Genomic DNA, 15,401 nt, shown 5'->3' with positions numbered 1-15,401 from the left:
CCAAAGTGCTGGGATTACAGGCGTGAGCCACCAGGCCTGGCCAGGATGCTCTGGTTTTAACTAAAATTAACCTTCATAAAAGGAGAGCTTTTCAAGCACTCCTAGAAAGAAGCTGTGGATTAAAGATGTGCCGAGCGATGCAAGCCAGATTTGTGACCATAAGAAAGGACAGGACCGGGCTCATGCCTGTAATCCCAGCATTTTAGGAGGCTGAGGCGGGCAGATCATGAGGTCAGGACTTCAAGACCAGCCTGACCAACACGGGGAAACCCCATCTCTACTAAAAATACAAAAATTAGCTGGGCGTGGTGGTGCATGCCTGTAATCCTAGCTACTCAGGAGGGTGAGGAAGGGGAGTCGCTTGAACCGGGAGGCAGAGGTTGCAGTGAGCCAAGATTGCGCCACTGCACTCCAGCCTGGGGAACAGAGTGAGACTCTGTCACACACACACACACACACACACACACACACACACACACACACACACACAATAGCGCGGCGCGGTGGCTCATGCCTGTAATCCTAGCACTTTGGGAAGCCGAGGCGGGCGGATCATGAGGTCAAGAGATCAAGACCATCCTGGCCAACATGGTGAAACCCGGTCTATACTAAAAATACAGAAAATTAGCTGGGCGTGGTGGCGCGTGTCTGTAGTCCCAGCTATTTGGGAGGCTGAGGCAGGAGAATGGCGTGAACCTGGGCGACAGAACTTGCAGTGAGCTGAGATCACGACACTGCACTCCAGCCTGGGCGAACCGAGCAAGACTCCGTCAAAAAAAAAAAAAAAAAAAAAAGGACAGAGCTGGCGCTCGTGGAAATACAATTTTCCCAAAGTTAAAAACATGATTCTCAACAGCATGAACTGCCCTTCAAAGATGATGGAGCTGCTTCAAAAGGCGTTAGAGGAGCTGGGTACGAAGAAGCACTTAAAGTGTCAGATAAGAAAGCGGTTAGTGGCTGTGCGTAGTAGCGACACCTGTGGTCCCAGGTGCTCTGGAGGCTGAGGCGGGAGGATCGCCTGTGCTCGGGAGGTGGAGGCTGCAGCGAACCGAGATCGCGCCATGGCACTCCAGCCTGGGCGACAGGGCCAGACTGTCTCAAAACAAACAAACGAACAAACCAAAAGCAGGTTAAGATGCGCAACTGGTTAAAGTTCTGCTGGGCAATTAAAAAATGATCCCGTCTGGGTTATCTTTGCTGCAGGACACGCATTAGCAGCACCGTCTACTGACAAGTGGCCTTCACTAAGAGCAAATGGCAGGCTCAGCGTGTATTTTACTTTAGAACAGCTGCTTGCCGGGCACAGTGGCTCATGCCTGTAATCCCAGCACTCTGGGAGGCCAAGGCAGGCGGATCACCTGAGGCCCCGCAGTTCAGGACCAGCCAGGACAACCCTAACCCCCCCCTCCCCCAACCCCGTCTCTACAAAAAAATTTTAAAAATTAGCCGGGCGTGGTGGCGCGCGCCTGAGGTCCCAGCTACTCCAGAGGCTGAGGCGGAGGCTACAGTGAACCCTGATCCTACCACTGCACTCCAGCCTGGGCGACGGAGCCAGACCCTGTCTCCAACTCACCAGGCAAACGGTGAAGACACACCCAGGCGCGTCCCCTAAGAGGGACGCCGGCGTCAGGGGCCCTGGCCCTCCCCAGCGCAGACCCGCCGGAGCCCAGCGCCGCGCCGGGGCCCACCACCGGCGGCCGTGAGGGTTTCCACCCGAATCTCCCCGGCGAGCTGGGCGCCTCCACTACGGGTCCGCGACGCAGTCCACCCACTGCGGGCCCGAGAGAGGACCCGTGCTCGTCATTTTTATTCGAGGCGGGGCTATCTGGGGACCCCGCCCGGAGCGGAGGCCCCTCGCGGCCCCAGCCTGTTTCCAGGGAATTCAGGGCCACACGCCGCTCAAAGAACCTCAGCGCCCCAGTCCGCGAAATCCCGCAGCCGCTACGAAACACCGCCAACTTCAGAGGTCCCACACCCTCCATCCCTTTTGTAAGGAACTGGGTGCCCCGCCCTCAACGAGATCCCGCGGGAACTGCATATGGCGCGAGAGCAGAAACACCTTACTTTTCCCTGCGGCAAACGCCCAGTTCCCTTTCACGTGACGAAGAGTGCCCCGTCCCCCAGAGGCGTGGCCGCGTCGCACGTAAGCACGTACGCACGTAAGCACGTACGCACGTAAGCACGTACGCACGCACGTCTCTCGCTTTGGCATACTTAAGGCCTCAGTTCTCAGCCCCGCTTGGCAGTTCTCTTAAGAGCGGCAGCGAGGTCGGCAGCGGCAGCGAGGTCGGCAGCGGCAGCGAGGTCGGCAGCGGCAGCGAGGTCGGCAGCGGCAGCGAGGTCGGCAGCGGCAGCGAGGTCGGCAGCGGCAGCGAGGTCGGCAGCGGCAGCGAGATCCGCTGTGCTCTTCCGCGGACTCTGAATCATGGCGACCACGGCCACGATGGCGACCTCGGGCTCGGCGCGAAAGCGGCTGCTCAAAGAGGAAGACATGACTAAAGTGGAATTCGAGACCAGCGAGGAGGTGGATGTGACCCCCACGTTCGACACCATGGGCCTGCGGGAGGACCTGCTGCGGGGCATCTACGCTTACGGTGAGCGGGCGCGGGCCGCGGGGGCCAGCCGGGGGCGAGTCGGGGGCGAGCCGGGGGCTGAGGGCCCGACTGGTGACTCCCGGGCCGGCCCTGCGCTCCGGAGGTCGTGGTCAGGGTCGAGGCTCGGGGGCCAGTGACGTCCGACCCCCACCCCCACCCCCGTCCTCGCCCTCACGCCTGGCTGTGTCGGCGCTTTCGGTGTGTGTCCCCCGTGCAGAGCTCGGCGCTGGGTCTGTCGGGGGCTGCAGCCGCTTCGAGGCGCCTGAGCGTCGTTCATTCAGCAGATAACTGTTTTCTCCCTATTAGCTTTTCTGGGTACTGGGGTTTTGGCGGTAAAGCGGATGGGTTTGCGCCTTTACGGGTTTTGAAGTTCGTTTGGGGGGAAAGCATACTGTCAGGCTGCCCGGGCAGTGGTGGTTGCTGTGAAGAACCTGCAGCGGGGTAATTGAATAGAGTGGGACTGGGAAGGAGGAGAGAATTAGTAAAGCAGAGAGGTAAGGGGCTTCGCAGGAGGGGGTGCCATTTGAGCAGAGTTCTGGATGAAGGAGACTGTTAATGAGAAGAGGGAAGAGCAGTTGGGGCAGAAGGAACAGCTGGTGCCAGGGCCTTGCAGCCCTTAGCCAGCTGCATTCCAGGAACTGAAAGAAGTCCCCTGTGGTGGGATTTTGGAGAGCTAGTCGGGGCAGATCTAGCAAAGACGTGTAGGGTGACGAATAATTTGAATTTCATTTAGAAATCTAGTGGGAAGCCACTGGAAGGTTTTAAGTAGCTATGTGACACGATCACATTTACAGTTTTAAAGATTCTTCTGGGTGTCTGTAGATTTGAGGTGAGGCGAGGCAAGGCAGGAGAGGAAACAAGAGAGTTGGGAGCTTTTGCTCCAGTTCAGGGAAGAGAGGATTGTGCTGCCTTGGAGATGGAGTACCAGGGAGCTGACAGCATTGGCTGATGGATTGAACGTGAGCGACAGAAGAAGGAGAGTTGGAGTGTTTTGAGTAAGCGGTGGTTGATGCTGCAAACATTTGGCTAGGTAGGCAGCACTCCAGAGAGTCAGAATCAGGAGCTGTCTCTTGGTATGTTTGAAAGATGTGAGGAAGTTGAGGGAGAGCCTGGAGAAGAGGTTGGGTTGGGCACATAGATGGGAATGACCAGCATCTGGGATAAATGGCCTGTGTTTAATGCTTGGGACAGGGACATTTTTTATCGTGTAGTTCTCTTCCTTTTCTTTCTTCCTTTTCCTTCTGACAGTCCTGCTCTGTCACCAAGGCTGGAGTGTAGTGGCATGATCTCAGCTTATTGCAAGTTCCACTTCTGGGGCTCAAGCGATTCCTTTGCCTCAGCCTCCCGAGTAGCTGGGATTATAGGTGTGGGCCACCACGTCCTACTAATTTTTGTATTTTTAGTAGGGAGGGGATTTTGCCATGTTGCCCAGGCTGGTCTTGAACTCCTGACCTCAGTGATCCACCAGCCTCAGCCTCCCAAAGTGATGGCATTACAGGTGTGGGCCACCCCACCTGGCCGTATCCTGTAGTTCTTGATGCCACAACTGTTTGGACAAAGTGAAGCGAAGTTGCTGAGGATGGGTGGTGAAAAAGCATCTCAGGCAGCCTCGCAGTGAGGCTGACAGCCCCACCTGGTTTCCTGGCACTCAGGCGGTCCCTGCCCTAAGACACTGTTGTTCGTTTCCCATCTATGTGCTTGCTCTTCATGAAGAGTTCAAATCATCTGCTATATTTGCGTTTGTGTTAAGATGGGAAATTGTGCTACATTTTCTTTTGTTTCTTATTTTTCGCTATGCCCCAGAACTGAGCAGAGCTACATTTAAGAGACTACCAAAAAATAATTGAAATAGAGTTTTTGTACATAAAATTTTATTTACTTGAAAAACACGTGGTTCTTCTTGAAAATAGCCTCACCCTTTGGTGTAGTAGTTGCTTTGCAAGAGAGATGGTGTTGTAGTTAGTGAGCTGCATCCAGACAGAACAACACAGGACACCCTGCAGCGTGACCCACGCAGGTTAAACGGAGTTGTAGACCTGTCAGCAACACACAGACTTAATGCTAGCTAGTAGGAGAGAACAATGGCTAGAGTGCCTTTCCTGTTTTTTTGTTTGTTTTTTTTAAATTTAAAAAGTAGTATAGGTTGTTTGTAATCCAGTCAAACGTAAGGGAGTAATTAGAGTAAAAAGTAAGTTTCTTTCCACCCCTCTACTGCAGTAACTGCCAGGAACATTTTGGCACTTATACTTCCAGATGCTGCACGCCCAGATTTTTTTTTAAAGAAAACTGGTGTCTATATTCTACAATTTGGTGGTTTTTTTAAAAATAGAGATTGATCTTTACAAATAATATCCCACGTTAGTGTAGAAATCCACTCAGCGCAATTCATTGAGCCCCTGGGTTTTGAGAGCTTGCTATGTTGAACACTGGGTTAGGCTGGAGGACAGGTTCAAAAAACAAACCATGTCTGCCCCTGAGGAGCTTACAGTACAGGGTTTCTATGCCGTCATTGTGGTGAGAGCTAATTTTTTGTTTTTATTTGCAGGTTTTGAAAAACCATCAGCAATCCAGCAACGAGCAATCAAGCAGATCATCAAAGGGAGAGATGTCATCGCACAGTAAGTTGTCCTGGGGTGCGGCGCAGGGCTGGATGTGAATTTGGGCAGCGCAGTGCAGTTAGATGCTCCGGGATGACTGTTTCCCTCAGCTTGTACACGCTCAGTTCCAACACTTTCCCTGACTTTAGCCACAGGGTTTAATAATTTTTTTAATTTGTGTTCTCTACTGTAGAAAGCTTTCATTTTCTTTTTGAGATGGAGTCTCGCTCTGTTGCCCAGGCTGGAGTGCAGTGGTGCCATCTCGGCTCACTGCAACCTTTGCCTCTCAGTTTCAAGCTATTCTCCTGCCTCACCCTCCCAAGTAGCTGGGATTACAGGCATGCACCACCATGCCCGACTAATTTTCATATTTTTAGTAGAGACGGGGTTTCACCATGTTGGTCAGGCTGGTCTCAAACTCCTGACCTCAGGTGATCCACCCTCCTTGGCCTCCTAAAGCGCTGGGATTTCAGGCATGAGTTACCGCACCCGGCCAAGGCTTTCGTTTTCTTAGCCAGCTTTGCTTAGTGGTTTGCTGGCATGTGGAATTGTATATAACACAATTTCGGAAAAACAGACTGTGCTTTTCCTCTGCTCTCACACCACCACGACAATCATCAGCACAGAAGAAGACTTCTGTGAGCAGAGGTGTGGGGGTTTTCCAGCTGGGTGTCCTCCAGTTCAACTCTCACACCACCTGCCTGGAGATAGGCCATATCCTGCAGGTTGAGGGCTCAGTCCCCATGACTACCCTCTTTTCAGACACCAGTTCTAAGTTCGGATCTCTAGAACTTCTGACCAAGCAGCTTCAAGTTGGGTTCCCAGGATCTCCTCTTTAGGTTGGATTAATTTGCTGGAACAGCAGCTCAAAGAACTCAGGGAAACACATTTAGTGGTTTATGATAAAGGGTACTGCAGAGGATACAGATATGGGGGGAGGGGTGCAGCCTCCAAGGGGCGGGTGGTCACCTCCCGGAACCTCCTTGTGTTCCACTGTCTGTGTTCAGCCATCTAGAAGCTCTTGGAACCCAGTCCTCTTGGGTTTTTATGGAAAATTCCATGAGGTCAGCATTCTTTCCCCCATAAGGGAATAAATAGGGCAGGAGCTTTTCTGGGATAATACCATAATGCTTTTTTAAAAAAAATTTGAAATTTAAATTGTTTACATTTTTCGAGACAGGGTCTTACTCTGTCTCCCAGACTGGAGTGCAGTCATGTGATTACAGCTCATAGCAGCCTCAAGCGATCCTCCCACCTCACCCTCCCAAGTAGCTGGGACTACAGGCACACATCACCATGCCCAATTACTTGTTATATTTTCTGTAGAGACAGGGTTTTGTTGTGTTGCCCAGGCTGCTCTCAAACTCCTGGCAATCTGCCTGCCTTGGCTTCCCAAAGCCTTGGGATTACAGGCGTGAGCCACTGTGCCCGGCCTCAACATTTTTTTTGTTAAGATATGGGGCCTCACTTCGTCACCCAGGCGGGAATGCAGTGGTGCAGTCATAGCTCACTGCAACCTCTAACTTCAAGGATTAAGGAATCATCCCACCTCAACCTCCCAAGTAGCTGGGACTGCCAGAATGTGCCGCCGTTCCTGGTTAGTTTTTTGTTTTGTTTAGAAATGGGGTCTCTTGCTGTATTGCCCAGGCTGGTCTCGAATTCCTGGCTTCATCCAATCCTGCCTCTGCGTCCCAGAGTGTTGGGAATACAGGCCTGAGCCACCACGCCGTGACATGAGGGTCTTTATGACTCACAATCTGAAAGGCAGGGAAGATTAGAGCCCTGCTGTGGAGCAGGTGAAAGGAGAGCAGAAGGTCAGAGAGATTGTTTCCTGAGGCCTAACAAACCCATCAATTTAATAAGACTGTAATAAGGGCTATGGGAGCTGTGAGCCAGGAACTCTGGATGAAAACTTGTATATAGCCGTATCTCCTGGCACCACAAACCCTCTTTTAATAGCTTTATCCCTCGTTTGCCTAATTTCAAAAAAGACTCATTTACACAAAAATTTCTTTGGAGGAGAGAGTTAGTCCAAAATCCTAGAAGGAAAAGAGTTGTATTTCAATAAAGGGGAGTCCTCCTTTTTCTGACACCTATGAAACGCCTCTTGAAGTTAGAGAGTCTGTGACTCCATTGCCCCCGTGCAGAAGCCATGTCTACTCTCTTCATGGACACTTAACAAGCTGTGACACTGGGCCCGAGTCCTGCCTCCTCGCAGTTAAGATGGTATTAGGTACGGGGGCTTGCTCTAAGAAGGTACCTAAGTGCCTCTGGAGCCCAGGCCTTGGAGTGCAGCTGTGGCGTGGCCTGTCCTCCCTCTAATCCCACTGCTTTTGTTTCCTTGAATAGGTCTCAGTCCGGCACAGGAAAAACAGCCACCTTCAGTATCTCAGTCCTCCAGTGTTTGGATATTCAGGTAATTTGCCATTCTTAAAACAAACTGTTAGGTAATTCTAGGAAATACTTGCTTTTTCTTCTGTAACTACAGTGTTCAAAAAGTACAATTTAAAATTTTCCAGTATGTATTGACTCAGCAAATTTTTACACAGAGTCTTAGTTGTACACTAATATTTGCACTAATATTGTGTCATGATTTGCTATTTAACTAGAGGAAGCTCTTGTCTGCAGACGAGGATCCTGACACATTAAGTTATTGTTGGATTTGCAATTTAAATGACATTAATATTTGCTAACCTGTAAGAGATGAGAAGTATGATTAATATGAGATACTATTTCTCATATTGATCTGAGTGTGAATGACTACAATCCACTTTGATAATACTGCGGATTCTCTAATTTCTGATAAATTCTTTCACCAGGTTCGTGAAACGCAAGCTTTGACCTTGGAATCCACTTTGATAATACTGCGGATTCTCTAATTTCTGATAAATTATTTCACCAGCTTTGTGAAACTCAAGCTTTGATCTTGGCTCCCACAAGAGAGTTGGCTGTGCAGATCCAGAAGGTGAGATGGCTAAAGAGAGCAGTGTCTGATTAACAAGTACTGCTTTTGTGATTTAGTTGTGAAACACCGACTTATTTATTTAATCCAATCCTGTTTTCTGATACCTCAAAATTTTCTTCCTGATTAACATTTTGCCATGAATCATTATATAAATTGCTGGTTTGTATCAAGTCATTTTTGGTGTGGCTTGTGTGCTCTCGGTAGTTTTTTACAGCCTTAGAAATGTAGATTTTTTGCGAAAAGTCAATTTTAATAAAAATAAATTAGGCCGAGGTGGGTGGATCACCTGAGGTCAGGAGTTTGAGACCAGCCTGGTCAACATAGTGAAACCCTGTCTCTACTAAAAATACAAAGAAATTAGCTGGGCGTGGTGGCAGGCGCCTGTAATCCCAGCTACTTGGGTGGCTGAGCAGGAGAATCACTTGAACCCGGGAGGCAGAGGTTGCAGTGAGCTGAGATTGTGCCATTGTCCTCTAGTCTGGGCAAGAAGAGTGAAACTCTGTCTCAAAAAAAAATAAATTGTACCCATTTTATACTTAACGTAGTATAAAGACGTATGTTTAAAAAGATGTATATTAAGATGTTAATGTTGGTTTCTTCAGTGGATGGGATTATGAATTTTACATATTCTTTTCTGTTAATGATATAGCTTTTGTAATAAGAAACCAGCAGGCCGGGTGTGGTGGCTCACGCCTGTAATCCCAGCACTTTGAGAGGCCGAGGCAGGCCAATTAGGAGGTCAGGAGATAACGACTCCCTGAATACACATATAGGATGCACACAGCACAGTGTGCTAACACGGTGAAACCCCATCTCTACTAAAAATACAAAAACAAAATTAGCCTGGTGTGGTGGCGGGCGCCTGTAGTCCCAGCTACTCAGGAAGCTGAGGCGGGAGAATGGCGTGAACCCGGGAGGCGGAGCTTGCAGTGAGCTAAGATTGCGCTGCTGCCCCCCAGCATGGGCCACAGAGTGAGACTCCGTCTCAAAAAAAAAAAAAAAAAAGCAAAATTAACTTGTTTTTGTCAGAGAAAAGAGCAGGAGAATTTTGTGGTTTGGAGATAAGAATGGCATAAATAATAATCGGTGATCATCTCGGAGGAGAAACAGTCTTTCTTTTTGGAAAATGTGGATGTTTCTCTCTCCCACCCTGGACGTGAACCTGTGCTTTGTTTCAGGGGCTGCTTGCTCTCGGTGACTACATGAATGTCCAGTGCCATGCCTGCATTGGAGGCACCAATGTTGGCGAGGACATCAGGAAGCTGGATTATGGACAGCATGTTGTCGCGGGCACTCCAGGGCGCGTTTTTGGTAAGCACTTTTGTCGCTAAAAATGGTGCTGCCGGTAGTATTTGTAAGAAGTGCTTAAATGGTACAGGACAGCTTTCGATTTGGTAGGCCGCACGGTAGACTTTTGCACCTGGGTCACTTGCAGGAGGTGGAGGGAAGGTCTCTGGAACCCTGAGACCAGTGGAATGATGAGCTCTTTCTTGGGAGCCTCAGGTGTGATTATTTCAAAATCTCATAGATGTGATTTGTCATAAGTATTTCAAAATCTCATGTTATAGATATGATTCGTCGCAGAAGGCTAAGGACACGTGCTATCAAAATGTTGGTTTTGGATGAAGCTGATGAAATGTTGAATAAAGGTATGAGTAACAAAAGAATTACTTTTCTACTGACATAATTCTTAGTTCTTAAATTTTCACAGTGTAAAATTGAAACAGCCAGTGACTGTTCTGAATGTGAATAGCGTTTTCATCGTGGAAAAACAATTGTGCCTTGGCGGCAATTATGAACAAAAAATTCCTACCTTGATTTTATTTGTTTATTCGTCGTGGGTGACTCAGGCCAGCCTCTATGGCTTTTTATTTGGTATCTAGGACTCTCGGGGTGGGTTTCTTGATCCCTAGATCACTTCAGATTGAAGAAGCACCAAAGGGAAACCAGATTCCCTCAACCAGATAACACTCCGGGGGGCGGGGAGTAGGGACGGAGAGAACGCGTGGATGTGGCCTGGTGCTGTAAAAATGAGATTTCCTGTCAAACGTACCTTATCACCACTCTGCCTCTAACCCAGTGGGAACACTGGGCGCGCACCTTCCATTTCTGGGTGTGCCGCCCTAAACATCCCTCACCTGTCTTGCTCCCTGTCCCAGGTTTCAAAGAGCAGATTTACGATGTATACAGGTACCTGCCTCCAGCCACACAGGTGGTTCTCATCAGTGCCACGCTGCCACACGAGATTCTGGAGATGACCAACAAGTTCATGACCGACCCAATCCGCATCTTGGTGAAACGGTAGGAGCCCCTCTTGTCAAGTTTACTAAAACACTGGGCCGCATTTATAAAGGATTTTATGTCGTAATTTCAAAAACTTTTTATAGCCAGAGTCTGGCTGTGTTGCTGAAGCTGGTGTCAAAACCCGGACCTCAGGCTATCCTCTTGCCTGAGTGTAAAGGAATTGAAAGCATGCAAATTCTTTTAAAATTCCTGTTTTAAAAAACCAAATAGGCTGGGCAACATATAGAGACCCTATCTCTACCAATAATAAAAAATTAGCCAGGTAGGGCGGCACATGCCTCTAGTCCCAGCTACTCAGGAGGCTGTGGTGGGAGGATCGCTTGAGGTCAGGAGGCTGAGGCTGCAGTGAGCTTTGATTGTGCCACTGCACTTCAGCCAGGGCAACAGAGCAAGACCCTGTCTCAAACAAAACAAAACAAAACAACCCATCTTTTACAATCCTCATTGTGGTTTGAACCAATAATTCTAAATTTAAAAATTAGGTGACTGTATTTCTTTATCAGTGTTTCATTTAGAATCGTATTCCATGTGCTGCACATTGTGAAATGTTAAGTAGGATACAGAATGGAGGCCTGTGTGACGGAAGTGGTGATAGGATGGAGGACAGGGCTGGGGCTGCTGGGTCTGCACCAGATATCACGGTGTGACCTTCTCCACCAGGGTCTCCCTGGATCCTGGCTTGGCCCACCCTCAAGTCCTAGAAAGAAGGATGAGTATGTAACAGGATTTGTCTTTGTCCTTCAGTGATGAATTGACTCTGGAAGGCATCAAGCAATTTTTCGTGGCAGTGGAGAGGGAAGAGTGGAAATTTGACACTCTGTGTGACCTCTACGACACACTGACCATCACTCAGGCGGTCATCTTCTGCAACACCAAAAGAAAGGTGAGAGGCACTGCACAGCCTCCCTGTGCTGAAGGGAAACTGCAGATTGAGTCTCTGAATGACGTCAATCAAGATTTTTCAGTAAAGGGCCAGTTTGTCCGTATTTTAAGCTTTCAGGGTATGTGTTCTCTTGTAAAAGCAGCTGTAGACAATATGCAAACGGTCACGTGGCTGTGACCATTAAAACTTCATTTACAGAACAGCGATATCAGCCACCCCTAAAGATTCAGATTTTGTTGGTTGAAGGTGGACCCCAGGCCTGAGTAGTTTTAGATCCCCAGGTGATGGTAATGTGGAGGCAGACCTGAGAACTGTCGGCCACTTTCCTGAGAAAGGAGAGGAGTTGGGCTACATTCTAACAAGATTGGATTTCAAATGAGAATGAGCACACCTGGCCCCCTCCCCCCATAGAGTCATTATATGGAGAAAATGAAGTAAGAGGGTTTTGTGAGTGCACCCCAACATTTTCTGGGAAAAAGTTTGTACATCCAGTTAGGATGATTCTGAGTTTTAAGAGCAGTTACCTTATGAATATTGACACTGGTTCTGCAAATGATGCGGTAAAGTCCCGAATGCACGTCTCTGCTTTGGTATACTAGCTTGCAGTAGCATCTGTTGCTTGGATTTGTAGGTGGACTGGCTGACGGAGAAAATGAGGGAAGCCAACTTCACCGTATCCTCAATGCATGGAGACATGCCCCAGAAAGAGCGGGAGTCCATCATGAAGGAGTTCCGGTCGGGCGCCAGGTGGGTCCGCTATGCTGTGGCTCTGCAGGTCAGGGTTTGCTAGACTGTGCTAAGCACTTCATATGCACTGCCTAAGTGCAGGCCCCACACCCGGGGGGATGACAAGCTTCTGCTCTGAAAGCTGAGGCCCTGGGTGAGCAGAAAACCTTCCAGTTAATGAGGGGTCCGCTGTGCTCCTGTAATACTTAGGTTGAGGTGATAACTAGCCTTAACTAGCCAGGTTGGTCACCTTGGTTACAAGTGTGTGTCTTCTTTTCCAGTAAGTAGGGGGGTTTTCTGTTCATCGTTTCGATTAGTTTAATTCCACAGTGGTCAGAAAGCGTGGATTGGGTGGTTTCATTCATTTGAACTTGATTCAGACTTCCTTCTTTGCCCACCTTGTGGTCAGCTTAACAAATGTGCTGTGTGTGTCTTTTGTTTGTTTGTTTGTTTTTGAGACAGTCTCACTTCGTTACCCAGGCCGGAGTGCAGTGGTACAATCTTGGCTCACTGCAACCTCTGCCTCCTGATTTCAAGTGACTCCTGTGTCTCAGCCTCCCGAGTAGCTGGAATGGCTAATTTTTTTTTTTTTTTTCATTTTTAGTAGAGATGGGGTTTCACCATGTTGGCCAGGCTGGTCTCGAACTCCTGACCTCAGGTGATCCATCTGCCTCAGCCTCTGGCAGTGCTGGGATTACAGGCATAAGCCGCCGCCATGGCCGGCTGAAGTTACCGTTTTTAATTTTTTGCTAGGCAAAAGTGAAGTATTTTTCCCAATTATTGGTTTAGGACCGATTAAACAAGTTAAAGATAGTCTAGTAAAAGATGTCTATTTTTTTAATCTGATGGAGCACATGACCGAAGTAACTAAATCCACCAACAGCCCCTCTGCACAGGGGTTTCTGGTGCTGTCCCTGAGGCTTCACGTTTGCAGACAGACTGTTGAGAGAGGAGAATCTCGTATATTTTGGACCTGCAGCCAGGATTCCTTAAAATTAGCAATGGAAGCAAGTCCAGTCTTATACTTGTATGAGTAATTTAATCACCTCAAACACTCTTTCTTTTTGCAGCCGAGTGCTTATTTCTACAGATGTCTGGGCCAGGGGGTTGGATGTCCCTCAGGTGTCCCTCATCATTAACTACGATCTCCCCAATAACAGAGAATTGTCCATACACAGGTAGGGTGCAAGCTCTCATTGGCTTCACTTCTGTGACACATTTACTAAATCTTGATTGTTATATATACTAACTGTAATATTGTTTTATTCCTGAAGAATTGGGAGATCAGGTCGATACGGCCGGAAGGGTGTGGCCATTAACTTTGTAAAGAATGACGACATCCGCATCCTCAGAGATATCGAGCAGTACTATTCCACTCAGATTGATGAGATGCCGATGAACGGTAGGAAATCATCCAGCTCTACTGTAATTGTAGAGGGAACTTCCCTATTCTTAGTTTGGGGCACTTGAGTTTGTTTTTTTGTTGTTGCGGTTTGTTTTGTTTTGTTTTTGAGATGAAGTTTCGCTCTGTCACCCAGGCTGGAGTGCAGTGGCGCGATTTCGGCTCACTGCAACCTCTGCCTCCTGGGTTCAAGCAATTCTCCTGCCTCAGCCTCCTGAGTAGCTGGAATTACAGACGCGTGCACCATAGCCAGCTAAGTTTTGTATTTTTAGTAGAGACGGGGTTTCACCATGTTGGCCAGGCTGGTCTCGAGCTCCTGGCCTCAAATGATCCGCCCACCTCAGCCTCCCAACGTGCTGGGATTACAGGCGTGAGCCACTATGTCTGGCCTGTTTTTTGTTTTGAGAAGTCTGTTGTGAGGTTTTAGTTAAATTTACGTTAACAAATTTTCATTTTGTTTGTGTTGTTCCTTAATCTGTTTCTTTCTTCACTTTCAGTTGCTGATCTTATCTGAAGCAGCAGATCAGTTGGATGAGGGAGACTGTTCACCTGCTGTGTACTCCTGTTTGGAAGTATTTGGATCCAGATTCTACTTGATGGGGTTTATATGGACTTTCTTCTCATAAATGGCCTCCCGTCTCCCTTCCTTTGAAGAGGATATGGGGATTCTGCTCCCTTTTCTTATTTACATGTAAATAATACATTGTTCTAAGTCTTTTTCATTAAAAATTTAAAACTTTTCCCATAAACTCTATACTTCTAAGGTGCCAGCAGCTTCTCTAGTAACTTACTGTGTAGTCTTGGGTCATTTCACTCACTTTTCCTTGTTTTTTTTTTTTTTTTGAGACAGAGTCTCCCTCTGTTGCCCAGGCTGGAGCGCAGTGGCGCGATCTCCTCTCACCGCAAGCTCCACTTCCTGGGTTCATGCCATTCTCCTACCTCAGCCTCCCACGTAGCTGGGAGTACAGGTGGCCGCCACCATGCCAGCCTAATTTTTTTGTATTTTCAGTAGAGACGGGGTATCACCGTGTTAGCCAAGATGGTCTCGATCTCCTGACCTCGTGATCCACCCACCTCGGCCTCCCAAAGTGCTGGGATTACAGGCGTGAGCCACTGCACCTGGCCCATTTCACTCACTTCTCTAATCTTTTTTTTTGGAAAGAGTTTCATCGTTGATGAGTTTTGCTCTGTTGCCCAGGCTGAAGAGCAGTGGCACCATCACAACTCATTGCAGCCACAACCTCTTGGGCTCAAGTGATCCTCTCACCTCAGCCTCCTGAGTAGCTGGGACTACAGGTGCATGCCAGCACATCTGGCTAATATTTAAATTTTTTGTAGAGACAGGGTCTCACTTTGTGGCCTAGGCTGGTCTGTCACTCATGGGTTTAAGTGATTCTCCCATCTTGGCCTTACAAAGTGCTGGGATAACAGGTGTGAGCCACCATGCCTGGCCTCATTTTTCTAATTTTTTTGTTTGTTTGCTTTTTGAGAGCCTAGGATCTCCCTGTCGCCCAGGCAGGGGTATAGTGGCAGGATCATGACTTACCACAATGTTGACAAACTAAAACAGATAATTATCTGTTTAGATATTTAAATTATTAAAGTATTTAAGTTATGTGTTGAAATAGTTAAAGTAATTACCTGTAGCTTTATAGGCACACAGCACCACAGCTGCCCAATTTTTAATTTTTTCAAGACAGGGTCTCCCTCTGTTGACCAGGCTGGTCTTAAACTCCTGACTTCAAGCAGTCCTCCCGCCTCAGCCTCTCAAAGTGCTGGGATTACACACAAAGTGCTGTGATTACACACCGGGCTCTAATATTTGAAATGGAAATGTTAAAACTGGCCCCTCCCTTCCTGAAATTAGTTGGGATGATAATCTTTATTTCAGGGTTAGGGTGAGCTTGGAAATATTTTTAAATTTCATCAG

General features: G+C 48.1%; 1 protein-coding gene across 1 annotated transcript; it reads left to right on the top strand.

The window, feature by feature from the left end:
- Nucleotides 1–2,169: 2,169 nt before the first annotated feature.
- On the top strand, nucleotides 2,170–14,211 carry LOC100988043 (eukaryotic initiation factor 4A-III). The gene is made up of 12 exons (XM_034943048.3): nucleotides 2,170–2,594; nucleotides 5,140–5,212; nucleotides 7,541–7,607; nucleotides 8,094–8,156; nucleotides 9,335–9,467; nucleotides 9,725–9,805; nucleotides 10,316–10,457; nucleotides 11,205–11,343; nucleotides 11,975–12,090; nucleotides 13,140–13,247; nucleotides 13,344–13,471; nucleotides 13,969–14,211. Exons 1-12 carry the CDS (start codon nucleotides 2,426–2,428, stop codon nucleotides 13,983–13,985), a joined length of 1,236 nt encoding a protein of 411 aa, XP_034798939.1. The 5' UTR covers nucleotides 2,170–2,425; the 3' UTR covers nucleotides 13,986–14,211.
- The last annotated feature ends 1,190 nt before the right edge of the window (nucleotides 14,212–15,401 follow it).

This window comes from Pan paniscus, chromosome 19, assembly GCF_029289425.2.
Source record: "Pan paniscus chromosome 19, NHGRI_mPanPan1-v2.0_pri, whole genome shotgun sequence".
NCBI classification, from domain to species: Eukaryota; Metazoa; Chordata; class Mammalia; order Primates; family Hominidae; genus Pan; species Pan paniscus.
This window is presented reverse-complemented; position numbering and strand designations above follow the sequence as displayed.